Source organism: Diachasma alloeum, unplaced genomic scaffold (assembly GCF_001412515.2).
Source record: "Diachasma alloeum isolate Michigan unplaced genomic scaffold, Dall2.0 Dall_scaffold_00366, whole genome shotgun sequence".
NCBI classification, from domain to species: Eukaryota; Metazoa; Arthropoda; class Insecta; order Hymenoptera; family Braconidae; genus Diachasma; species Diachasma alloeum.
This window is the reverse complement of record NW_021680505.1, coordinates 790641-817544: the sequence shown is the minus strand read 5'-3', so window position 1 is coordinate 817544 and position 26904 is coordinate 790641. Positions and strand designations below refer to the sequence as shown.

At 35.5% G+C, this 26904-nt stretch overlaps 3 protein-coding genes across 5 annotated transcripts in view; 2 read left to right on the top strand and 1 right to left on the bottom strand.

Annotated features, from left to right (window-relative positions):
• Nucleotides 1-860: 860 nt before the first annotated feature.
• LOC107041530 (geranylgeranyl pyrophosphate synthase) lies at nt 861-8880 on the top strand. Its single transcript, XM_015262126.1, has 7 exons — nt 861-975; nt 2773-2927; nt 3104-3248; nt 3318-3438; nt 5172-5311; nt 6227-6329; nt 7149-8880. Exons 1-7 carry the CDS (start codon nt 916-918, stop codon nt 7361-7363), a joined length of 939 nt encoding a protein of 312 aa, XP_015117612.1. The 5' UTR covers nt 861-915; the 3' UTR covers nt 7364-8880.
• A 1747-nt stretch (nt 8881-10627) lies between these two features.
• LOC107041478 (asparagine--tRNA ligase, cytoplasmic) lies at nt 10628-17368 on the top strand. Its single transcript, XM_015262063.2, has 4 exons — nt 10628-10970; nt 12568-13811; nt 15368-15631; nt 16552-17368. The coding sequence occupies exons 1-4, from the start codon at nt 10937-10939 to the stop codon at nt 16681-16683; spliced, it is 1674 nt and encodes a 557-aa protein (XP_015117549.1). The 5' UTR covers nt 10628-10936; the 3' UTR covers nt 16684-17368.
• Nucleotides 17369-20367: 2999 nt separating this feature from the next.
• The window catches only part of LOC107041513 (dmX-like protein 2), a 47320-nt gene continuing 40783 nt past the window's right edge, over nt 20368-26904 (bottom strand). For all 3 annotated transcript variants that reach the window (XM_015262095.1, XM_015262097.1, XM_015262096.1), the window contains 4 exons: nt 26089-26149; nt 24012-24583; nt 22715-22798; nt 20368-21686 (listed from right to left, as the gene is read on the bottom strand). In XM_015262095.1, the coding sequence (XP_015117581.1) occupies nt 21570-21686; nt 22715-22798; nt 24012-24583; nt 26089-26149 (834 nt within the window). In that variant the 3' untranslated portion in view covers nt 20368-21569. The remainder of the gene's footprint in view (nt 21687-22714; nt 22799-24011; nt 24584-26088; nt 26150-26904) is intronic.

Genomic DNA, 26904 nt, shown 5'->3' with positions numbered 1-26904 from the left:
CTTTAGAGACATTTGTCATCTTTAAAACCATCTTTCACGGTAAAAAGTGGAAACACTGCACGCCATTCACTCACCTTATATGCACGGTAAAAAAAAATTACTTTATATCCACGGTGAAAATCTTCCCTATATCCATGGTAAAAATGGGCCCGATGCACACCACTGCTTTACCTTATATCCACGGTAAGAATTACCTTTTATCCACGGTAAAAAAAATGGGCCTAACGTACCCCACTGCTTGCCTTATATCCACGGTAGAAATTACCGTATATCCACGGTAAAATATACCCTATATCCACGGTAAAATTTACCGTGGACCGTGTGAATAGACACTGCCAAGTTTCTATTCTTTTACATAATGAACTCGAGAACCTATCAGTCATGGGGGGAGGGGGGGAAGTGCGTAGTCCAAGTGATTTATTGCCAGTTCGGCGCCGAAGAAACGCATCCTGGTAAGTTGAAAAAAATGCCAAGAAAAACGCTACAGTAATCATAGCCACCGTCAATAAAAAAAATCATAGCCACAGAAGTCATAAGACTAGCCTTCATCTTTTCTTCCTGTACGTTGCGAAATTATCCGATGAACGCGGGAGTAATAGGAACGAAGGTATCGCAAAATAAACAATCGATTCATATCTGTATACTAGTCTGACCTATCCCATCAGGGGTTGACATATCTACTTATTTAATGAAATTGATAAAGGAATTCCTTCAATTAGTGAGAGAATTCCGCTGTGTGAATTCCGCGCATATTTCATCACGGATACTGAAGGTCGTTGAGTATAAGTCGAATGGGGGGACTCATCGCTCTTTATTGTTGATGTCCCCTTAAAAGGCTTATCTTCTGAAAACTAATAGGCATACGTCAGTAGAATTTCATATCGTCAACATCACATACCCTAAGTAACTACCATAATGGCAACAAATAAAAGTTATGTCCCGTATTCACTGAACGGTGACAAAGATCAGGATGAGGTTAGTCACGTCTTCAGTTAAAATTCAATTTCAAAAATCGAATCACTTGTCATTTTTTCATAATTAATTCTCATCGATTGTCATTCTCCGGGGGTGAAAGTCATTGTAAAGGCTCGGGAGCGGCTGTAATTGCATTTTGATTTGGAGACTGAGGTTCCAAATAAGTAGGCTCCGAATAAGTAGACAAAAATCGGAGGCCAGTCGCTCGCTTCGCTCACTCTCGTGATCAAAAGTCGCTCTCGTGGAAACACGAACGGAAAAATCTGAATTATGGAGAATAGAGCCCTCTATTCTCCATGATTATCCCGAATGAAACATTAGTCAAATTTCCTCTTAGATAAATTCTTAAATTCAGTATTCATTGTGTTTAAAGTCCGATGTAGCAGTCTTTTGTTTTTTCCCCTCTGTTTGAGTCATGCCTTGGAATGTGGCATCTGACCTTCAAACAGATGCCATTCCAGAGACCATCAAAACCGAAATGCCCAAACACTCTTCACAATCCGCAAATTCTAGAGTTATTTCACCGGATAAAAAACAAAATTGCAAACGATCACTTTATTTTCCGTTCCCGTAGATAACTTCCAGATTGATCTTCACTTTACTTTCAAGAACTTATTAAGCGAAACCGACTCGATCACTAAGTATTTAAACTTGGATTTCCTAGGGAGTTCGTTGACAATTGATTAAAAATTGTTATTAATTATCTGAACCGACATCGTCTTCCCCCTTTGAAAGAATAGGAAATAGAAGAATATTAGAAGGAGAGGAAAGAAGCGAAAAAAAAGGATTAGAAGAAGGAATAATAAAAGAGAAGGGAATGGATTAAACGAATTGAGCGAAACAGACAAACACGTCTGTATCACTTGCTCGGCGAACTCCGTGGGTTCGAATCCCGGGCCGGTCGGGTTTTTTAACATCTGATTACAGGCGTTACAGGCTCGAAATGGTGGCCGGGCTTCGCATCTCGACTTGGGGGGGCCCACAACTTCTGACTACAGGGGTTGTGGGGGACTCGCCTAGGGTGGGTTCTGGTGTGGTGGGGCCGATCTCACCTCGGCTCTGGACGAACGGGGGAGGTTCCCCCGAGGAGGTTCATTCTATACCACTTCACTCTTTATATAACGATTGAGTACTTGAGAATTCAAATTTTTCAATACACCCAGAGAAAAAGTTTTTTTGAATTTCATATGTTACTAGGGGGCTAAGCCCCTTGCTCACTCTGTTCGCCAACCCCCATGATCCTTATTTGGACCCTTAATCTGAACCTTGTGACCCTTAATTTGATCCTTCTGACACTTATTTAGATCCTTAATCTGACCCATATTACCCTTTTTTGTTCCCTTAATCAGAACCCTTGTGACCCTTAAACTGCGACCCTTAATCTGACCCTTGTAACCCTTATTCTAACCCTTAATCTGACTCTCGTAACACATTGTCAACACTAACACATTGTCAACAGGGTGAGGGGTAAGAGACAAAATAGCGTTCATACATTCCATGTGTAAGCAGAAATTTAATTGATGAATTAAAAACGAACGAAATGATAAAACTACTCAGAGTTTTTTTTACAATTTTCTTTTTCCCATTCTTGATTATTCTGACATTCAGTTTGTTAGCACATTGTCGTTTTGTAGCGAAAATTACTGAGGAGACTAACGATTAATATAGTAGCGAAAAATAATTTTTTCACAAAAAGAATGTCATGACATTTTGCTCGCAAGTCACCAGTTTTTGTGATAATTGAAAAAACATCATCTCCAAGTGTTGACTAAAATGAAAGACGAACAATGATTCCAGAAACTTCTCCAACCAATCGCATACTTTCAACAAGCAGCGGGTGGGCACCCACGTGAAAAACTGACGCTTGCTATGAACTATTGGTTAAAAATTCCGATTGAAAAGCTCCAGGCTATCAGTGATATAATGAAAATAATGCACCATTGCAGTTTACTGTGAGTAAACACAAGTACAGGGGATGTTCATACAGCTCAGCCTCGTACTCTTGATTTCTCAACCCCAAAGTCTCAACTTACACTTTTCCCAGAATTCCTCCCTTCACCAGAATTTTCCGAACACTGAGAAAGCCGTGATAAATTCGGTGAGAATGAGGAGAGAAATTTCTTTGCAGAATAGACGATATTCAAGACAACGCGACCCTACGTGGAGGAATTCCAACTGCTCACATGATCTACGGTCTTCCTAGTACAATTAATACGGCTGGTTATGCTTTATTCATGACAATCGAGAGAGTACTAGCTCTTAATCATCCTAAGGTATATTGAAGGTTCTTGTGAGATATCGAAACAGGGACACAATAGGGTTTTCATTATTTTTGTTCGCAGGCAATTCAAGTGTATGTAGAAGAATTGCTAGAATTGTGGAGAGGACAGGGGATCGATATTTACTGGCGCGACAACTACATATGTCCGTCTGAGGCTGAGTACAGACTAATGGCGATACAAAGTAATTATAAAATCTAGTTGACGCAGGAAAAGTTGAAGGACTAATGATAAAATGACAAAGGAATTTCAAATGTTGTAAATATCATTTCAGTTATGCTCATTGTTTATGAATTTTTCCCCATTCTTCAGATACGATTCGATTGAAATATTTGATGATTGAAAATCTCAATACAAAACTGTAAATAGTACTTGGATCCCATTTAGGGTTCCGTAACATTTCATCAGCGGACGAAATTTCTGCAACAAAATAGTCGACAATTTATCCGTTGACAATTTTCCCGTTGGCAATTTCTCCACATTTATTACTCCCGAGGAACAAAATATCCGTTGTCAAATTTTCCAGTTCTTTTTTTTTCAAATGTCATCACCTTCTGAAGCAATATAAAGTGCAAAAAAGAAAAAAAATGGAACTCAGAATTCATAGATCACATTTAAGCCCTCACGGACGGGGCCCTTTTGTTTCCAAGCGTGGAGTACGCTCGATACAAGTAAAATGTAATCACTTCTAATCAACGGAAAATTATGAAACCGATATGTAATTGAAGCTACAGTATTCCGTTTTTCATTGTTATTTATTTGGTTGAGTTAAATTCCATAGTTTTGGAAATAATCAATTTTAAAGAGAGTCATTCATATTTTCATGACCCGTACGTGAGGGGTTAACCCTCGATCACTCGCTCAATGAGCGCGGCGCCGCCCGTTTTGTTTTTTTTTTATGTTAGCGTCTTTCTCAACGCTTAAAAATTCTGAAAATATTAGAGTTCCTAATTCAATCCTTTTATTGAGCATTGGCGTTGTTAATCTACAAGTTTCAATTCGATAACGCACAAAACACATTTCACATAAAATTGCAATGCTTCCGCCTCTTCAATAATCAAATTTCCCTCGATTCATAAAAGCACGTTATTGCCATTAATTTATAGAGGAGGGTCGGCCAAAATAGGACGTATTGAGATCTTTGTCAATTGTCAATGTCTTCATTTATAAGTGGCGATATTGACAACTAGAGAAGATCACGAAATGTCCCATTTTGTCCGACTCTCCCCTACATTATACCATTTACTTATATACATTCAAAGCTTACGCCTTTTGTCGGTGTTGACGCATTTACTTGCATGAAGTAAATGCGTCACGCCGACGAAATAGTCCGTAAGCTAGGGGGGTTTTTGCACACATTTTAGGTCGCGATGATTTTTTCATTGGATTCTATGTTTTTCAACCTGCTGAATCCTAATATGAAGGTCGCGGACCTCCATATTCAGATTCAGCAGGTCGGATAACATAGAATCCAATGAAAAAATCATCGCGACCTAAAATGTGTGCAAAAACCCCCCAAAAGCTTACGGACTAAAAGCAAATTTCGTGTGAGGTAACGCGACTATCGTTAATAATATAAATGGAGATAAATTGTGAATTAGTGAGTTTACATCGACCCGAAAGGGATGAGGGGGTCATCGAGAACCCTAGCTGGCCATTGTTTATCATCCGAAGTGGTAAACACATGAAATATTAGATAATTTATTGGATATAATGTGCCAAGGATAAATTGTGCAGCAGATCAGATGTCAACAATACGATTGACGCTGGAAAAATTGTCTTCGGTTTTTTTTGAGAATTTTATTACGCAAATTTTGTGCGCGGATCAAAACGCGTGTTACTCCGTTTTATCATTTTCTTATTGAACTGCCAATTCATCTTTCCGGATTGATCAAAAAAATGTTCGCTTCCTTGTAGAACTTGGAGCTTTATTCAAACTGGATGCCTGCCTGAAGCAAGTATTTTCAGACTGCAAGAAAGATTTTTCCACGCTCAGTGAACTTCTGGGAGTCTATTTTCAGATCAGAGATGACTACTGTAGTCTCTGCATGCAGGAGGTAAAACTGAAGATGATTTAGACGAAAATGGTAGATATTTTTAGATTTCATCTATTGGAGCCAGGGATCCCTATCAATATTAAATTTCTGTAATATTACACAAATTTGACCCTTACATTATTGAAGGTTTAAAATATGTTGATTCAATTTTTCCAATAATATAATCTTAATAATCTGATTTTTTACGAATAATGAAATATTAATAATTTGTTAATATGCAACTGTAAATTTACTACTAAGTGAATAATTCAAATTTTAGAAAGGGGGATTTTCGATTACACAAGTAATCGTCAATCTTCCTACCTTAAATTATTGATTGATAAAATAGTTAAAAATTTGAATATTTGAATTGATGATATTTAATGACTCAAAAAATTACAAGGTTGATGTTTTTCAATTTAAGGGCTCAAAAGTAATTGTAATAAAATATTACAAATTTGGCTATCCCTGATGGGAGCATTGATCCAGTAATTCAACGTAATTAACATTGTTATCCCAGTTAGCATTCAGAATTTCGCATTTTTCTCGAGTTGAAAAATTATTGAAGACGTTGATATTCATTAAGAATATTGAAACCAAAAATTTCTATATTGAGCTTGTTTTATTTGAAAAAATCACATTCCCAAAAAAAATAGATTGTGAACGATTTCCATTAAAATCTATTCAGACCAATTTTTCTCATCGACGTCAATTGAGAATCTCTTCCTCGTATTTTCATTTTTTTCACTTTTTTTCGTTCAAACTTCACTTTTTTTCACCAAACGGAACGAAATACTATGTGCGCCACCGGAGGTTAAGAGGTCATCCTGATCTGCTTGCTCCATCGCTGCACAATATGTCATTTCAAAAACTCATGTAGAAAATAAATCATCTCATTCCTGTTCCCTCACAAATTTATTAATTGTGTTTCTCTAGTATCACGACAAGAAGAGCTACTGCGAAGATTTCACAGAAGGAAAATTCAGTTTTCCGATAATCTACGCTATTCAGAGTAAACCAGAGGGCAAAGAAATCATGAGTATCCTTTTACCAAGAAATAGTATATTTCGTAACGAGTGCAAAAAAGTGTTTTTTGGCGAGTGATATAATCCCACGAGCTATAAAACTCGTGGGATTACTCGTCGCCTTCGGCTCGTGATATAAACCTCCCACTCGCCAAAAAACACTTTTTTGCACTCGTTACGAACAATATTTTTCATCACAATGTGGCGGAAATTGGACTTTTAGGCACGCAGAGCGTGCCAAAAAGTTCACTTTTCGTCACAGCGTAATGAACTAGTATTTTTCCGGCCTGTTGCGATGGGGTTTTTTACTCGTGTGGCGTTGGCCTCCGAGCCGTAGGCGAGGACTGGCCAACCACACGAGTAAAAAAACCCCATTGCAACAGCCCAGGAACAATATTTTTCTGTAGTGATTTTCAAGTTTTCGAGTTTGGGAAGTATGTAATACCAATTCCCAGACGAGAAATCGCGAGAAGCAGTACAGAAATAGTATATTGTGTTACTAGTACGTAGAGTTCCGCTTTTTTGGACGCCCGTGTAACACATCCTATTTTTTGTGATACCTGCCGAGTTCACTGTTCGGAAAGATAGTGGAGGTAAAGTGGCTGTTTTTTTACACACAAGCGTGAAGTTCAAGAGCGTGCGTAAAGTAAATTTCGAGTGCGTAAAGCGAAGCACGAGAAGTCACTCCAAGCACGCTCGGGAGCTTCACACACGCCGTGCCGAAAAGTGCACTTTTGAGGCAGGTATCGCAAAAGTAATCAATTTAAATGATGCTTCTTCAAAAAAAAAAGATGTTTCTAATCTCCAAATTGACCCTTAATGATTAATGATAGACATACTGTCGCAAAGAACAAAAGACCCGAAGGTGAAGAAAAATGGCATAACACTTCTCGAAAAATGTGGCGCATTCGCATACACGAGAACTACCCTCGAGGAGTTAAACAGAAAAATTCGTGACGAGGTGGAGAAATTGGGTGGAAATCCGCTGTTAATTGAAGTACTTGATGATTCACTCGATTGGCAAGAGTTGAAATGTTGCGGGCAGTAGGATACGATGAATCAGCCTGCACGCCGCTGTGCCGAGGATCAACCGCAACCCGATCAAGTTTTATATTTGTGTTGCTTCGTTTATTCATTTATTTTCAATATTTAAATTTTATTTGTCGATGTTGAGTGCTGTTGGTTGGAAAAAATTTGTCCCCGAGTATGAATTGCTATATATATTTGTTAATTCAATATTTTTTATGGATATGTGTACTACCGCATGCAACCTCTCACTTGTGTATTTTTATACAACGATGTTCTCCTAATTTGTAGGTATCAACATTTTACATTTAATTAGACTAGCGCTGTACATCTTGACTTGTTTTAGTGCATACGCTCACCGTGGTTTTATCCCAAAAATGAGGTCTACGGCAAAACTCATGTTGATTTAGACTACTTCAGGGTCGTAGAACACGAATATCTCGGTTATTTTTCCGTGCGAGTTGTCTGCCATTGTTATAAACAATTTAATTGTTTAAACGCTAATAACTCTCAAGTTATGGGAGCTACAGAAAAGAAGTTCTTACAAAATTTGTTTGTCTTCTCAAGACGAACAAAATGATTTTTATTTTTCTCGTTAGCTTTATTTTTAACGGAGTTATGATTAATTAAACGTTTGAGGAGCACCGCGTAGGATCGTGCGCCGTGCGAGGTGTGACGCGCACACGTTGTCTTATGGTTAGGCCCTTAATAAATACGAAGAACTGTTCCTCCTCAATTTTATTTTTATTCATTAAAAAGATTCTGACATATTCCATTGACTTGATATTTACAAAATGCAATGTAAGGTTTCTCTGCCCTTGCGCAATGGCAACTTCCTCGTTTACATTTTGCATCAGTGCAATCGGAGACTAAATCACTTATCGATGGATAAAGTTCTGTCAGTTTTCGGACTCCAACATAGAATCATAGAATCAAAACATAACAGCAATAGGTGTATGCAGTCGACGGCAACAAATAACAACATAACACCGCTAACGTCGGCCCGGGCAGGACGAGCGTAGCCGCTCGCATGACTTCCCCAGCCAAGGGCACGTCTCTTATCATAACTCTGCCAAAAATGAAGCCATCGAGAAAAATAAAGGACGATTTTGTTCATCTTGAGAAGGCAAACAAATTTTGTAGGAACTTTTTTTCCGTAGCTCCCATAACTTGAGAGTTATTAGCGTTTAAACAATTAAATTGTTTATAACAATGGCAAAGAAATCTCTTACGGAAAAATAACCGTGATATTCGTGTTCTACGACCCCGAATTAGTCTAAATTAACATAGTTTTCCCGTAGACCTCATTTTCGGGATAAAACCACGGTGGGCGTATGGACTATTTATAAAATTAAAAATTTAACGAATTTGAAGGACACAGCATAAATTGTAAGTTTCTAATCGTCAGTTTAGTTGTAAATTGTCGTTTTCTAGTTGTAGTGTCATTTTCTTTCGATTTACCTCTCAATTCGTAGTTTTGCCTGATGCTAAGATAACATCTGCAAGACTTTTCGCTGAATATAATGAAATTGAAAAATTCATGATAATCTTCTGTGTTCATTCTGTTTTCAGTCTACTAGAGCTGCGGGACACCCTCGATTTTCAGACATGTACAGACCACTCGCGTTCTAATGCGTAATTCGTATTTCAAACAATAAAATATTATCACTAAACGTCAAGTAAACAATTTTCAATTAATGTTAGGCATTGGAATGATTTATTATTAACAATTAAATTGTTCAAATCGCCCTAGCACCCAAATTATGAAGTATAGACGAAAATTTTCAAATTATGAATCATCTAGAATTTAATAATAAGGAATCATTTTTGTCAATTATCAATTTTACATACCTCTCGTAGATTCTGAGATATGAGCAATAAACTAGTTACGCGACCCGACACAGCGCTCTACAATAGGGGAGGGTGGGGTAAAACGGACACTTTTGACTTTTTTTGAAATATTTATGACGTGTTGAATTGTTCATGAAACGGAATAATTTTATTTTTCAATTGAAAAACAACGATTCCTTTTTGTGATGAGCTTAATTGGACAAAGCTCAATTGATAAATCTGTTTCTGACTTATGAATATTTGTAAAAAACTCAAAAGTGTACATTTTACCCTACCCTCCCTCAGGATAGTCTATAAGATTTTCAATAGGATTCCCTATCAAATTTAGGGTCATAAGGGTCAAAATCAGGGTCAAAAGAGTCATATGGAGGTCATATGAAGGTCATGTGGGAGTCATATAAGGGTTACATGGGGACATACGAGGGTCATACAGAGGTTATAGGAGGCTAATGCGGATCAAATGACCTTCATATGACCCCCATATAATCCCTATATAACCTCCATGAAACTCCTATGTGACCCCATATGACCCTGATATGATTCCCATATCATCCCCATATGACCTCCATACAATCCCCATATTACCCTTAAATAACTCTAATATATTATGACCCATATATGACCCCCATATGACACGGTTGACCCTCATTGTGACCCTTGTGCCCCTGAATTTTATAGGAAATCCTGTTGAAAATTACATATGAAATCCTATAGGAAATCCCATCCGGAAAATCCTATAGGAAATGTTTGAATTCCTATAATAGGATATGCTGTAGAAAATCCCATAGGATTTTTTCATACGTGTTATGACCGTCATAATACATCCCTATAGAGGTTCTGACAACAATTTGTTTGCAAATTATTTGTGACCATCATTTGTAGTTGGAATATTTGTGTGTCACATGACCGTCATTTTTTGGTCATACGTAGATATGCAAAATGACCGTCATTTTTTAGATCGCGTCATATGACCAAAAAATGACGGTCATGTGACGCACAAATTTTCCAATTACAAATGATTGTCACAAATCATTTGTAACCAAATTGTTGTCAAACCATCTATATAGTTGCATAATGACGGTCATAACTAATTTTCAATTTGTGACGGTCATGAATAAAATAAAATAGTTTCTATATGGATGGAAAAAAAACGTGATTTCCATTTCAAAATAGGGATTAGGCCAATGCAAAAGGAATTCAACTGAAAATTGACCGAGAAAAAAATAAAGTTTCATATATATAGATGAAAAATGACTGTCATTTTCTCTTGACAAGTTGTGACGGTCAGAGAAAGGGGAGGGGGAATTGTGACAGCCGTCATGAACGCCTCGTCAATGACCGTCACATGACCCGTCATATGACGGGTCATGTGACGCATTTGCATCTTTGAGACTACGCGTCTCAAAAATGACGGTCATTTTGCATTTCTAGTCAGTGTGTGAGTCGTACCGTCATGTGTGCATGAATCATTCGTCGAGATACATAACCTCACTCCAACAATTGAAGGCGGTGCATCACCATTGGGGAAGTGTTGAGATTGTCGAAGACAATTGCATCAGAAAATTGCATTGTTCAAGTAAAAAACGATCCAGGGCCCCCTGTGCTCCTCATCTGTATCGATAACTGCTAGTGGTTGTTGTCAAACTGGTGGAGCACGAGCCTTCGAATATTCATAAGAATATCTCCAAGTGATAAGTTCAGCCGGAACCATATTTAAGTGTATTTTACAGTGAATTGAGAAAAAATGCCGGAAGAAGATCTCTTAAAACTGACGTTAGGTAATATTCAACATGTGAAATAATATCTTTATTGTATTGTATATCTTTTTTGTTATCCTTTAGGAGAAGTCGAAGTAAAACTAACTACATAAAATCGTCATTATCTGCTGACTCCACGATACGATTCATATGAGTGAATCGTATCGTGGAGTCAGCAGATCCATTTGAGTTTCATTTTGAGGCATGAAAAATCACGATGAATATTCCACAGCAGAAAATGTAATTCATATTTAATTAATTGATTAAATTTAATTCATTCCTTCCATTCAATTAATTTCATAATTTCAATTCATAATTTTTCATAATAGAGTAGAATAATAGAGTTGAAATAAAATTGTTATACAGTTTAAGTACAATTTCTATAAATTTTTTTCAAAATTTCTCTTAGATATCAGAACTTTTGCTATTAAATCTCTTCATACTTGTATTCAAATGAAGATCGAAAATATCGTAATTCTCAAATAAAGAAATAAACATTTTCAAGAAACCTTTTATACTTTTTTTCTCCAAACCTCCCAGTTTGCAAGATACCTACGGAATAATCAGTATTGCCCCCAAAGTTTCCACATTAATCTTTCAATTATCTCGAAAAGGAGTGATTTCAGAATGAAATGTCAAGAGACCTTTGAACTTCTCAAGGAGTACAATACTCAAAACTATATATTCTTTTATATTCGTGCAGAATATTATCTTGGTTAAGACGGTCTTCTAGATAACTTTTTGATAAATTTGAGATATCTCTTTGACTATCTCCCAAAAATGAAATTTAGCACGCACATGAGTTTTTTGGATATGTAAAAGACTAGGGCCCGGTTGCAACAAGCCCTGTTATCCAAATAAACCCCAGAATAAAATTTTTCCTCGGGGTCAATTATATCGTAGGGGTCATAATTTTTCAATATTTGACCCGAAGAATAATTTTTTTTTGTCCTGTAGCCCCATTTGAATTAACACTGATTTAACCTTGGGATTAAATTTTATTTTTTGTTCCGGGATAAATTTGAGATACTCTCCCGGGTAAAATAATCCATCGAACATCCAATTTTTTTTTTCTTATCTGACGTTTTTGTTACCCGGAGCTGGTGCAACCGGGTCATAGAATTTTTTCTATAAAAAATTTTCTATCGAACATTTTTATTGAAAATAATGGAATTCGCCAGGTTTATCTATGAAATTTTTTCAAACTACATAAGGTTAAATTATATTCTAAAATCAACAATATTTTCATCAAGATCTAGACATTCCTTTACATGAATTTTCTAATTTTTTATCACTCCATTTTCTTCTCTTAACACGATCGAAGGCAAAAGCTTAGAAAGTTTGAGCCCAAAAATTTCTACAGAAAATATCATGATAGAATAAATTGTACAGAAGAATCAAATTCTATTCATCTTTTCCATGAAACATTTCTCATTGAACATTTCCATTGAAAAAAAAGCGCAAAAAAACTACGATTTTTTTTCCACCAGTATCAACGCAGCACTAGCCGGGTTTTCAATAAGAAGTCAATAGGTTTCCACTAGGGTTATCCATGTTTTTTTTTCCAACTGACTAACATTGAATTATATTTCAAGATCAACAATATTTTCATCAACAGGTGGTGGTATCTACACCTCGGAAACAACCGGCAACGACGAGACTGGAGATGGCACCGAGGAAAACCCCTTCAAAACAATCCTCCAAGCGATGCGCTCCGCCAAGAAAGAGCCCTTTCCGACAATCTTCCAAGACTCAAAGGACGACTCCACGAAGTACGAGCCCGCAGCAAAGTCCCAACTGAAGAAGATCCAGAAGATCTGGCAGCGCGACCAATACAAGAACCAAGATAAAGAGAAGAAGCTCCAGGAGAACGACGAAAAACGCTTGAAGAATCTGGAGGAGGCCAAGTCCATCGTCATTGAGGAGGACAAGTCCCTTCCGCCAGCCACACGAATAAAGATCCAATCAGGAAAGGACTTCAGGGACAAGAGAGTCAAGATCTTCGGTTGGGTCCATAGATTGAGGCGACAGGGAAAGGCTTTGATGTTTATAACCCTCAGGGATGGCACTGGTTTCCTCCAGTGTGTCCTCAATGATCAACTGTGCCAGACTTATGATGCTGTGACGTTGAACACCGAAGCCTCTGTCGAGCTATTCGGCACCTTGAGGATAGTACCTGAGGGGAAAACAGCACCTGGTGGTCATGAATTGGCTGTCGACTACTGGAAATTGATTGGGAATTCTCCTCCAGGGGGTGCTGACTCCATTCTTAATGAAGAGGCTCATCCTGACGTGCAACTGGACAAGAGACACATCATGATTCGGGGGGAGAACACCTCCAAGGTGCTCATCATGAGGTCTGTTCTGCTACAGGCATTCAGGGATCATTATTTGGCTCGAGGGTATTGTGAAGTGACACCTCCAACTCTGGTGCAGACACAGGTGGAGGGAGGATCCACTCTGTTCAAGCTGGATTATTTTGGTGAGGAGGCTTTCTTGACTCAGAGCTCGCAGCTTTATCTCGAGACGTGTATTCCTGCAATGGGGGATGTCTACTGCATTGCACAGTCGTACAGGGCTGAACAGTCCAGGACCAGGAGACATCTGGCTGAGTACAGCCATGTTGAGGCTGAGTGCCCCTTCATCAGCTTTGATGATTTGTTGGATAGGCTTGAGGATCTCGTGTGCGATGTTGTTGATAGGGTATTGAAGTCCCCTTTTGGGTACATGGTGCACGAACTCAACCCTGGGTTCCAAGCCCCCAAGAGACCTTTCAAGAGGATGAATTATACTGAGGCTATTGAGTATCTCAGGGAACATGGGATTACTAAGGAGGATGGGAGCTTTTATGAGTTTGGAGAGGTATGAGCGGAATTTAATGGCTTGTTTCGATTATTTTCATGTTTTTTTCAGATGTTCTAATGTGCAAAAAAATTTCGTAGGAAATTCTATTGGATTTTTACTGAACTTTCTATGAATTTTTGGCCGATTCCATTGAAAAATCAATGGACTTTGATTCCTCTGTATAATTTATTCTATTGAGATGGTTTCTATGAAAATACTTCGGCTCAAAGTTTTTTTGTTTGAATCTTCTTATGAAAAGAGGAGAAAATGGCGTGGTGTTCAATTGAGAAAGTTGCACAGAAAGATTAAATTATAGTGAGTGTTTTCTGTAGAATAGTTTCTTCTGGACATTGTTTGTAGGAATTCTTCAACATGAATTTTTAATCCCCAAATTTGTCAATTAATTTGCGTGCGAAAAATTTGAAACAAATCATGAATATTCAGTGTCTTTTAAATTACATTTTACAGAGAATTATTATTTTTTTAACTATTTGTTGATTCTAAATAAATAATTGAATTTGTTTAAACTTTCGAAAAACTGAATTTTTGAGGCACGAAATCGATTTCTGATAAAAATTCTGAATGTGAATAAATTTGTTACGATTCCGAACAAATGATTTTTATGGTAGAAAATTGATTGTTCATAAATTATTTATAAGAAAGGTTCGTAATTTTCACAAGTTGCAATTTTTTAATTATTTCATGAATCTTGTTCCAAAAGTAAACTGTCTAATTTTTTCCAGATTTTCAAAATGTTTCCTAAAGGTTCAATATCGATATTCAAATTTAGGCCTGCAAAGTTTCAATAATAAAATCATTGTAAAATGTCCGGAAACTTAGGGTATAATGGGGTCAAATGAAAGCTCTGATGTTGGACTACAAGAATAGAAAAGCATCTCACTGGGAAAAAAATAATCAAAGTACTTGAATATCTTTAAAAAAATGAAAAAAAAAACAGGAAATTTTATCCAAGGAATTTCTACAGGAAATATCTCAGTAGAACAATTTATACAGAAAAATCGAATGCTATTGATTTATCTTTTTTCGTACATACCATGGGTTTTTGTGGTAACGCCATAGACTCGAAGTTCTTATGAAAAGAATAGTGAATTGCTGATTAAGGTATTTCATGCGGAAAAGGTAAATAATGACATTCATCTGGAATTCATATAGAATGTTTATAATCACATTCGACTTGTCTATGAATTTTCATAGAATTTTTTCAGATTTCCTTTTCAAGTTATATAAAGATCTCCATGAGCTCTTATGGAGATTTTTGTGTTTAGCACGAAACTGCGTTACTATCTGAGCTGATAATATAGTTTCATGCTAAGCAGGAAAATCTCCATAAGAACCTATGCATAAGAAGCGACTTCAATCGTTAATAACTTGAAAAGAAAATCTGAAAAAAATCTAGGAAAATTCATAGATAATTCAATTGTGATTATAAAAATTCCATATGAATTCTACATGAATGTCACTATTTACCTTTTTCGCACGAAACACCTTAATCAGCTACAATAGTTATAGTAATTTATAAACAATGCAATCACCCACTTGTTATGGCTCTCCAGGACATTCCAGAAATGCCAGAACGAAAGATGACAGATCAAATCAACGAGCCCATCATGCTCTGTCGCTTCCCAGTGGCGATAAAATCCTTCTACATGTCTAAATGTCCAGAGGACAAACGTCTGACTGAATCTGTGGATGTTCTCCTGCCAAATGTGGGGGAAATTGTTGGAGGGTCAATGCGTATCTGGGATTATGACGAGTTGTTGGAGGGATACAAGAGGGAGGAAATCGATCCTACGGCTTATTATTGGTACACTGACCAGGTAAATCATTTAGACATCAACACAAGTATATTATTTTGTGAGGGGAAGTTGGATGGAAATTTAATTTTGTATAATTTATTTTTTGTGCATGTATGTATACATGTGTCTGACAAAGGTTTTCTTCAATTGTAGGTATTGTTGGGCCCTATTTATCGACATTAATTCAAATTTCATTCATTTAATAATTTTTCCAAAAATCGAGTGCCCCATAATAACTAAAAAAAATGTTCTGAATTCATTGAATGATGGCTTAAAAAATGTTATTGGATACCCTTTTAATCGGATTCGAAGATGAAGACGCAAGCAATAATCGTTGTTTTGATTTATATAAAAATTTGCAAAATTTTAGTATTTTTTAGAAATTGGAATTCCGAGAATATTTTGAGATATCATGCTTCAAATGAATTCATTTATAGCTAAAATATTAGTTTCAATACCGCATTTTCAAAGTGGAACGATAATCACGATAGTTATATTTGTTCATTTTATTTTTATAATGATTTTTGCAAATTTCTAATTTTCGACGAAAATATAAACACCAAAACGTGAGTAGGAAATATAGCTTCTGAAGTAAATGCCACGTAGCTAGGACGAGAATGTCAGCCCGCGAAGCAACAAAGGGGTGAGGGGAGTGATAGGAACCCAAAAAATACAGTCGGTTGTATGAAAGAAAGCGATAACAAGAATAATGATAATGCTAACACTCAGCCAAGTTGAAAATCTGACACAATTGTTTAAAAATAAATCTCATTCAATTTCATAACGTAAAATAAACAATGAATTATATGCTATAGAAAAAAATGATGTGCAAAATCACTACTCGGAAGAATATTGCTAATTTAATAGCAAAAATAACTATACCATAGGAGGGCAAGAGCAATTTCCTACTTGTTTTTTTGACATTTGTTCCATGTTTTCAGCGTAAATATGGCACATGCCCTCATGGAGGATACGGCCTAGGACTCGAGAGATTCGCCTGCTGGCTGTTGAACAGATACCACATACGTGAGACTTGTCTCTACCCACGTTTTCTGGAGCGCTGTCGTCCATAAAAGAAACATTTATCCGCTGACACCTATGAAAAAGAATTAATTAAAAAACCCACCGCTTTCTCCGCAGAAAAATTCTATTGGGATTCTATTAGAATTCTATTGAGCAACTCTATTTGTTTTTTGCACAAATTCACAGATATTTGTTTACAAAACAGTCTACAGATAGCAATTCTTTTATGTTAATTGTTCTGTTGGGACTTTTTCTATAACAAACCTTGGACGCAAATTTTCCAAGTTTTTTAAATCGGATTTCATTATAAGAAATGAATAAAAATACAATGGAGAGAACTTGGAAATTTTACGCCCAAGAATTTCTATAGGAAACTGAAAATCTATCGACTTTTTTCTATCACATTTCTCTTTACAAAAGGACATTGTTAATTGCATAATCTTGGATGGATTTGTCGCAAAAAAACAAATAGAATTTTCTAACAGAATTTTTATAGAGTTGCGAAGGAAATTCAATAGAATTTTCTGGCGAAAACGCTAGGTTTTTTTAAATAAATTTTTTTCATGCGTGGAACTCCACTTTTTCACGTACTTTTCACCATGCACTTGGGCTTCATTATTCTTTAGGTTTTTATCTTGGTAGCAACCTAATGGTAATTGCATTTGTAACCCATGCATTTAACTGCCTATAATCAATTATAGACATCAATAAATACATATGTACTGGGAAGAAAAATACCAAAATCTGATAATTTATTCTTCGTCATCATTTTTCGGCAGAATTTCGATTTATAGAATTTACAATTCTTGATCAGAGAATGTCTCAAAACCGAGTGTTATCAGCAAGGTAAGTCCTCTCACGGGTGTGACAAGAGTCCAACTTCCGAAAGAAAGACGTTTGACCGTCTTGGGACATTATCAATGACAATGCCAACAAAGTCATCGTCGTACAAAACCGTGAGAACGTTTATCTAAGCATTTTAGGAGCTAAAGCGTCTCTGAGGCCTTTCAATAACCTGCCAGTCCCCTTCTTCACGACTGTCAATAGGTAAATAGCCCTTCAGGACAATCAATCAAATAAATATATGTAGATTTTATTCCATCCTCCCTCATTAATATTCAAGAGGGGCTATCCAGAACTCACAAAACTATTTGAAAAAAATCGAAAAATGAATGCTAATACCTCAGTTGAACAATCAAAATGACGGGTTATATGGAACTCATTGAGAAATTCAGTATATTCGATGATCTATGAGGGTATTCCGATGATTCAAGCGACGGCTATCGAGAACTCCCAAAACTATTTGAAAAAAGTAAAAAAATGAATGCTAAAAACATCTCTTGATAGAACAAAGTTTTTTTTTCACCAGTAAATAAAAGTGCAGAGGATTAAATCCCCAAGACCCCCAAAGGAAAATAAATGACGCAAATCGGATTGAATTTTCATTTTCATTTTCAATAGTTACAATTTACATACAATTAATCATTAATTGGGTATTCAAGTATACAACGCGCTGCAAGCTCCCTATACCTCCATTATCCAATAAATCTCCAAAGGAATCATAAATTTCAATCGTGATTCAAGCCGATTATTTCACCCAAAAGCAAAACAACCCAAATCACTAAAATATTTCCACATAGTTCAAAAAAAAAATCCGAAGTAAATGTGTACAATACTGTGAATTGACTATTACCTACCAACGTTTTACATAATTCATTTGTGTTTAATTTCCTCAATTGCATTTATTACTTATATCTTAATAATTAACAATATATTATTATACCATACTGCACTTTTTTTCATTATTCCTCCTGTTACGTGAATTATTCGTTACTACATAATATTTATATTATATACATACACACATATATTAATTAACATGTAAATAACCTTGTATAACATCATCAACAATTTATTACCTGAATAATAGGATTGCCTTCATCAATCACTGATCAAGACCGAGTGCAGATATTCTAATGATTTATCCTCTCTTAATCGATCATTTAATTATTGTTTCGTCAACGAGTTGATGCTTTAAGCCTCACGCCTCGTTATTCCATCCCCCCGAGATTGATCTGCGTTGCAGTTATGCTTCGATTAATTCTCTACTAATTTTGTTTTTTAGTTTATCTGTTTCTTTATTAGTCTACAATTAATTGATGATATAAGCGTAATGATTGTGGTAGTTTTTTTTTGTTTGGATTGCCTGCCTGCGGCTCTCGGATTTCCGTTCATTTAATGGGGAATAAATAAAGCAAATTGGAAATTATTATAATCTATGACTGAGGGAATTATTCAGTGGTGAAGTGGTGGAATCCCATCACTTTGGATAATTATGCGGATATTTTTTAACATTTCGTAGTCAATTCAATTCTTTCAGATGATCCGAAGGTTGATAAAATATTATTTGGGGGAATTTCACTTTGTTTTATTTTTTTTTTTTTTCAATTGATTGATACCTTTTTTGTAGAGAATCTTCTGAACTTTAGAAAATTCTCTAGACATTTTTCGTTTTGAGAACAATTTTTAATTTTGAATCTCAAATCACTTGATGAAACGTAATAAATTTTAATTTTAATTTTTAAATTATTTTTGATAATTTAAATAGAAACATCGGTGGTTGTAGAGGAAAATGTCAAGATCCCCTTTTGGTAGTTGAGAAAATTTCCCGCAAAAAATGATTTTCAACATTTTCTTCTAAAACTATTCATTCCGGAGATAATTCCAATGTTATGATACCCTTTTTGTAACTGATAAAATTTTCCGCAAAAATGTCCCCTCTCATATTCTCCTAGAATGAATTATTCAGTAATAACCAAAATTCGTCATTTTCATTTTTTATCTTTAAAACAAGTAATTGAGAGATGAAATTCGTCACAAAAAATTTCACCAGACATTTTTCCCTGAAGTCCTCGTTTCGTAAATAATTCCAAACTAGGAATCTCGAATCAATCAATGAAGCCTATTCAATTCAATTTTCAATTTTTGATGATTATTCTTTATAATTTCCCCTTTTTGTAGTTGAGAAAATGTCTCTCAAAAAAATGCTTAACATTTTACCTAAACACCATTCATTCCAAAAACCACTTCAATTCCAACAAATCGAGATGTGAGGAATCCACCAGTTTCTCCACTTCAACACCGAATAGTTCTATTAAATTATCTCCACAATATTCAACTGCACGAATATGAATCAATGAGGTGATTGCTCAAGCAAGCGAATACACAATTCGGCGATGTCTTTCCAATTTTGAGGGACTGAAAATCCATACATTCACTATTTTCCTTATTTATACTTTCGTTATTTAATATTGAGACACTCAGGGGATCTAGTTACTCAAAATCGTTGGCTGCTGAGACACCGCCGAACTCACCATTCCATTATATTATATATAAATAGCACAACAATTAATTATGACAACAAACCGCAAATAATGTCCTTCAATATAAAAAAAAACTCAATACCATAGAAATTGATCAATCGAAAGACAAAATTTTGGGGAGAAATTTCCATTGCGCCATCAGACGATGGTTTTCTCTATTTTTTTCATTTAAATATTGCAGTCAACATTTGTGAATTATATGTGCACATATAGGGGACCTCTCGGTGGTACAATATATATTAATCATTCGTTTGAAGCTAGTGAACGGACAGACGTATGTCGCAACTTTCATTGAGATTTGTGTGATAAACATGAGATTTATTTGGATTAATCAATTGTAGCATTCTTGCCGATAAGAAAGCTAATTAATATATTCGATATCTCTTATGTTTTTTTTTTGGGAACGTCGACTGATTTCGCACGAGAGTGTACGATTACTCAACACACATTATTATCGTATTTCAATATGCTTTTGTACGTTTATTTATACAAAGTGATTTCAATACGAAAACGAGTCAACGTTGACATATATTATTTATCCATAATAGAAAGATTGAGAGAAAAACAAGGGGAGAAGAGTAGAAAGCTATGTCTAAGGTGAAGATTCAATGGAGAGATTGATAAAATAGGCCATTCGATTTAGCTCAAATGCGCTTGAAAGTTCGAGGAAAAATAACTCTTCTTTTATTTCTTCACAGTGATGAGGTATTAATTACTCTATTGGTTTTTATACTTGAAAAAATAATATTCTTCTAAGCAGAATGTTGAATAAAAAAAATACTCAGGCAAGAAGTGGTTAAAATTCGATGATTGACTTCTTTCATCTTCAGTTTTTGTGCGAAAATTCAGAGGAATTGACACAATTTTTGCAGATTTTTTTAATATCAATTTCTTCTATAAAGGGATCTTAACAAAAGTTCTGCTAATCCACTCCAATTCAGAGATATTCAACAAAAACTCATCAAAAAATCTAATAAAATGGGACAAATTAATTGAATTTGCACATGAGTTTTTTTGAAAATAATTAAACAATTTCAGTCGAGAAAATTAAAACTGTAGTTTATCTTGAAGTTCAATTAATTAATCTGTTTTTAACCACTTCTTTACTGAATTCTAGAGCTTGGAAAGGTAAATTCGCCTGCACTTCATCATTGAAATACTCTTAACATTTTTTTTCGCTCCTAAGAAGCTAGCGAGTAGCATTTATTATGTCGATAGGCAATGGTTACGCTCACGATTACATTCCAGAAATGTACTCTCAAAAAATTATAGGAAATTTTTCAGTTGAAATGTGTAAATTATTCGTCTACTCGACGTGGGAACATGTTGGCAGTGACGTTTGGATTCAATTAAAGGAAGAAATTGTCGTCAATATTTCTGAAAAATAATGAGAATGGAATTTCAAGCGAGGGTTTGTACGAGTACATTCGCATGGAGAGTGTGACCATTGCTCGGCGTTAATGCGTGACTTTGGTTGCGGGTCCATTACTTACTAGGATGGGAGGATCGTTCTGGGGGTTTTTACTCCGTTTTTTTTTCGGGTTTTAGTGGTGCTAGTAGAGGGTGTGGACGACGCAGTCACGTTCGGGGAGCTGACGCACCTTCATTGAGCCGTCTGCACCGCAGGAGAACAGTCTACCTGCTGAATCTACGTGCAATTGTGTCACCCCCTTGAATGGAGAATATTCGACATTAGAAGTTGGTTGACATTTGTTAATAGAGAACTTGCATGAATTTTTTTAAAATTTTCTAATCGCAAGTTTGGAATCTAAATAATTCATTTTTGATTCACAAAGGTTTGAAATATTGCTCATTAATTAATAATTAATTTTTCAATGTTGACGATTTGAAACACTTTGAAATCGCTAATGACATCATACAGACGTCGTCAGACTCGTAATCCTTATTTTGATACTTGTGACCCTTAATTTTGGAATCTTAATTTCGAGTACCAAATTGTGTCTACTAGTTTTGAAGATATTTGCGGAAAACGATTTAAACACGAATCGCTTTTTCTCAAAAACTATTAGATCGATTGGGTTGAAATTTTGCAGAGTTAGCCCTCATTAAAACCTATAATCTGACAAAATTTCAGATTTTTTGGAATTACTTTAGCCATTTAATTGCTCAATTTTCTAAAAATTGATCAGCGGGAAGTGGAAACTTCGTATTTTTGCATTTCAGACCATTCTATATCATTCCCAATCAAAATTAGAGGATGTGAAAATTTGACGATTACAATGTGGATGCATCGCGGATCCATTCGGAAGTAAAGAGTAGAAATAAATACTGAACATTTTCAAAGAGCGTTTTTAATAAATATTAGGAAATAAGTCTGACCGAGAGAAAATTTAAATGGATAATTTATCAAAAATTCACTACTCGTCTCGCACTTTTTGCCCCAATGTCGAGTCAAGAAGACCTAGAAATGGATTCCGATCCACGATTACTTGACTTGTTTGGCGATTTTTCTCCAATTTTTTCACCGTATATTGATCCTTTTTCATAAAATATTGATTGAAATTTTCAATAGAAATTGGCGTAAAAAACTAATAAAATTTTTCATAAAATATAAATAGAATTCTCATCGAATTACAATACAATTATCGAAAAATTACTATGGGAATTTCATAGAATTTCTTGGACACAGGCTCTAGCTTTTCCAGAAAAAATAATGGCAAAATTGTGGAATACTCACTTGACCGATGTTCTTGAAGAAACTCGATCTCGGATGCTCCCCAGGGAAGGAATACAACAGAGAATGGACAGTAAGACCCCAAACCTGGATAAAACAAAATAAAAAATCGATCATCGATGCATGAAGTAACATTTCATAATCACAAGTATAACGTATTTGGGTGATTATTTTTTCTATCAGTCTGACGCATGAAAGACTTCGTAAAAATTCGGTTGTAATAATTAAGGTGTTTTGTGTAAAAAGTCAAAATAATGAGCAGAAATTGAAACATTCATGCACTGTTAAAAATTTTTGTCTGAAATTTCCGGTACACTTTTTGGAAGTTTTTATCGAATTTAATTACCATTGAAATTACGAGGAATTTCGTCATTAAAAATTCAGAATTTCGTGGAAAAATTCAAAAGAACTGGAAATTTCCATTCCATTTTTCCCTGAAAATGAATAGAAAACCAGAAAATTTCGTTAAATATATTCTTGAATTTTTACGAGAGTGACATTGAATGCGATTTAGGGGGAAAAAACCTGAAATTTCATATTTCACTGAAAATTCAATATAATAAGTATAACGCATTTGGGTGATCATTTTTTCTACCAGTCTGACGCATGAAAGACTTCGTAAAAATTCGGTTGTAATAATTAAGGTGTTTTGTGTAAAAAGTCAAAATAATGAGCAGAAATTGAACCATTCATGCACTGTTAAAAATTTTTGTCTGAAATTTCCGGTACACTTTTTGGAAGTTTTTATCGAATTTAATTACCATTGAAATTACGAGGAATTTCATCATTAAAAATTCAGAATTTCGTGGAAAAATTCAAAAGAACTGTAAATTTCCATTCCATTTTTCCCTGAAAATGAATAGAAAACCAGAAAATTTCGTTAAATATATTCTTGAATTTGTACGAGAGTGACATTGAATGCGATTTAGGGGGAAAAAAATCCTGAAATTTCACATTTCACTGAAAATTCAATGTAATTCGATACTGAAGATTCATATTAGATTGGAAATTCAAATAAATAAAGGAATTCTCGTATTTATGTCCCTTAAAATTCTGGAATTTTACTCAATTCTCAGTGGACCCTAAAATTTCATTATTTTTTCCTCCTAGTTCCCCCTTCAGTTTCACTGTTCTGGCAATTGGTAGTCAACTGTCCATGAAATTTCATTGTTTTTCTAACAGTGTGTGAGAAATATCTGAGGTTGCTGCATCATTGGAATTTTTTTCATAATTCATACGTCATTTCATATTTCACCCCGCGGAGAAAAACAGACGAAACATTTTAAATCTCAGGTCTCACCTTGATATCACCATCACCAGCTCCACTGACGAAGAACTCCTCGTGAGGATCAAGCGCCAAGCACTTGATAGCCGACTCATGAGCCTGGAACCTGTGCCTCTGCTGTCTCTGCCTCACATCAAAGATATTAATATCCCCCTTCTTCCCTCCACTGATCAACAACTGATGCTGTGGAGCCAGAATAACCGAGCTCGCCCCCTGATCGTGACACGTAAATCCCTGAACGAGAGATTTATTCTGGGGCAGAAGAGTGTCCCAGAGGGCGACATTTCGACCCTCGGAACCGTGACCAGCTGTCGCCACAAGACTGCAGGCACCCAAGAACACAAAGTCCGCGGTGACCTTGCTGTGGCATTGATAATTGAAGAAGGGCCTGGCTGTACCCTCTCTGCAGGCGACTTGGAAAAGCGACAGATGGCCGTCGGAGTCGGCTACACCGAATTTATTCCCGTGCTGGGCGAAACGGACTCGAGTGACTTTTGCAAAAGTTCCTGGGGGACGAGGGGTTGCCACTGCTGTCTGGTGGCCCCACTCCCAGAGAGAGACTGAGCCGTCTTGAGATCCAGTTAAGTCTGGAACACAATTTAAAAATAGATTTTTGTATTTTATTTTGAAATCGAAGAACAGAGAGCAAACAGTTTGGTTTTAGTCTGCAACAGCGGCCACAAATATTTGTCATGTTTGGAATTATTTTCAATAATTTCTCATTTTATCCCGATAGCGGAGAATTGAATCTAACCAATTCAATGTTTAATTGAATTCGTTACCTAAAGTTTTCCTGTTATCACGTATTATAATTTAATTTTTATTTTTAAACTGACTAGCGAAGCGGTAAAACGGTTTACGTCGATTGACTATTCCCTGGTAAAACAGTCCGATTATTTCCGGCTGGGTGATAAAAAATGAAGAGAGAAAATTATGGGAATTAATAGGATCAAAGGTCCGTGGCCGTTATCGTCCGATTACTTTCCAAAAAAGTGATTGATAAATCCCATATTGCTCATATAAATATTTAATATTTATTGCTCATTTAAATATTTACATGCGTAATATGAGATCTATCAACCACTTTTTTGGAAAGTAATCGGACGATAACGGCCACATACCCTTGTTCCCATTAATTCTCATAATTTTCTCAAAATCCAAACTCTACCTACCAGCCAATCGGAATGTAACGGGCAAAGACAAAAATATCATTGACGCCGATTCATTTTTTATCACCCGCTCGGAAATAATCGGACTATTTTACCAGGGTTGGCCAGTCTCCAATGAATATCTCAGAATGTAAGGGTTTGTAGTTGATAAAATTCTTCAGAAAAAATTCCATTGACATATTCTCCTAAAACTGTTTATTTCAGAGATCATTTTCCTTCAATAAGACGGGATATGAAAAATCCAATCTCTTCACCAATTCAATATAGAATAATTCTATTAAATCATCTCCAGAATATTGAACTGCAGGGATACAAATTAATGAGGTGATTGCTGAAGCAAGAATTTTGAGGGACTGAAAATCTATACATTCACTATTTTTCTTATTTATACTTTCGTTTATTAATATTGAGACACTCAGGGGATTTAGTTACTCAAAATCGTTTGCTGCAGAGACATCGCCAAATTCACCATCCCGTTATATCTAAATAGCATAACAATTAATCATCACAACAAACCGTAAATAATGTCCTTCAATGTAAAAAAAATCGATTTCATAAAAATTAATCAAACATAATAAAGCTGAAATTTAGGGAAGAAATTCCCATTGCGCCATCAGATGATGTTTTTCTCTATTTTTTGTTTTAAATATTGCAGTCAACATACAGGCGATAGACAGGGGCCAAACGTATGTCGTAACTTTCATTGAGATTTGTATGATGAAAACGAAATTTATTTGGATTAAAATCAATTGTGGCATTCTTGTTGCTGGGAAAGCTAATTAATATATTCGATATCTTTTTTTTTCAACGTCGGCTGATTTCTTACGAGAATGTATATTTTCTCAATACACATTATAATCGTATTCCAATTCGTATTTTTGATACAAAAAACTAACGGTGAAGCATGAAAAAAATTAACTTACACAAAGGTAGAAGTGGATGCGCAGATACTCTCCTAATGCCATCGATTTTATGTTTCAGGATCTGCTCAGAAAAATAAACAGCATCATTATTATCAATCAGCCACTCAAATGCATAATAACGCTAAACATTTATAATTTTAAACTTGAAAAAATAAACGGGAATGTAACAGGTAACTCGACCAAATACGAAATTGACGTGTCAATGGTACGAATGTTCGAATATAATTTGTGATTAATGACCACTCATTGAGCTCATGCTTAATGATAAAAATATTTCGCCATTGGAAATTCAACAGATTCCATCGAGAACGAGACAGTTATCCACGGAAATATGATATCAGCTATGAGCGACTTTTTATCTAGCAGAATGACCCATAGAGCATGCAAAATCAGACTGTAGCACAGAAATTATAAAACCAAACATTCATGCTGAAGGACTATATTACAAAAGGCAGAAATCAACATTAATCAAGCTATTGTATTTTATTCATTATTTACTGTACATGTGAATGTGTAGCGGTATGAAATTGCTATGAATTGTTCTCATTTAAGTTTGAACTTCACAAATCAATAAAAGATCAGTTTCATGCCCGATTAATTGACTCTGAGGCATTAGAATAATTCCATTCATTTATTGATTGGCTTAATGACGATAGAAAGGCAGAAGTTTTGTCAATTTTTGTTGACTCATGCCTTTCTATTCTGATAAGAATAAGAGGAAATTAATTGATTAATTATTTTTCAGTATTTAATAATGCGTTCATGAATTGCTTTGCGAATATCTTCGAAACGACGAGCCTGAAAGAAAAATGTCGG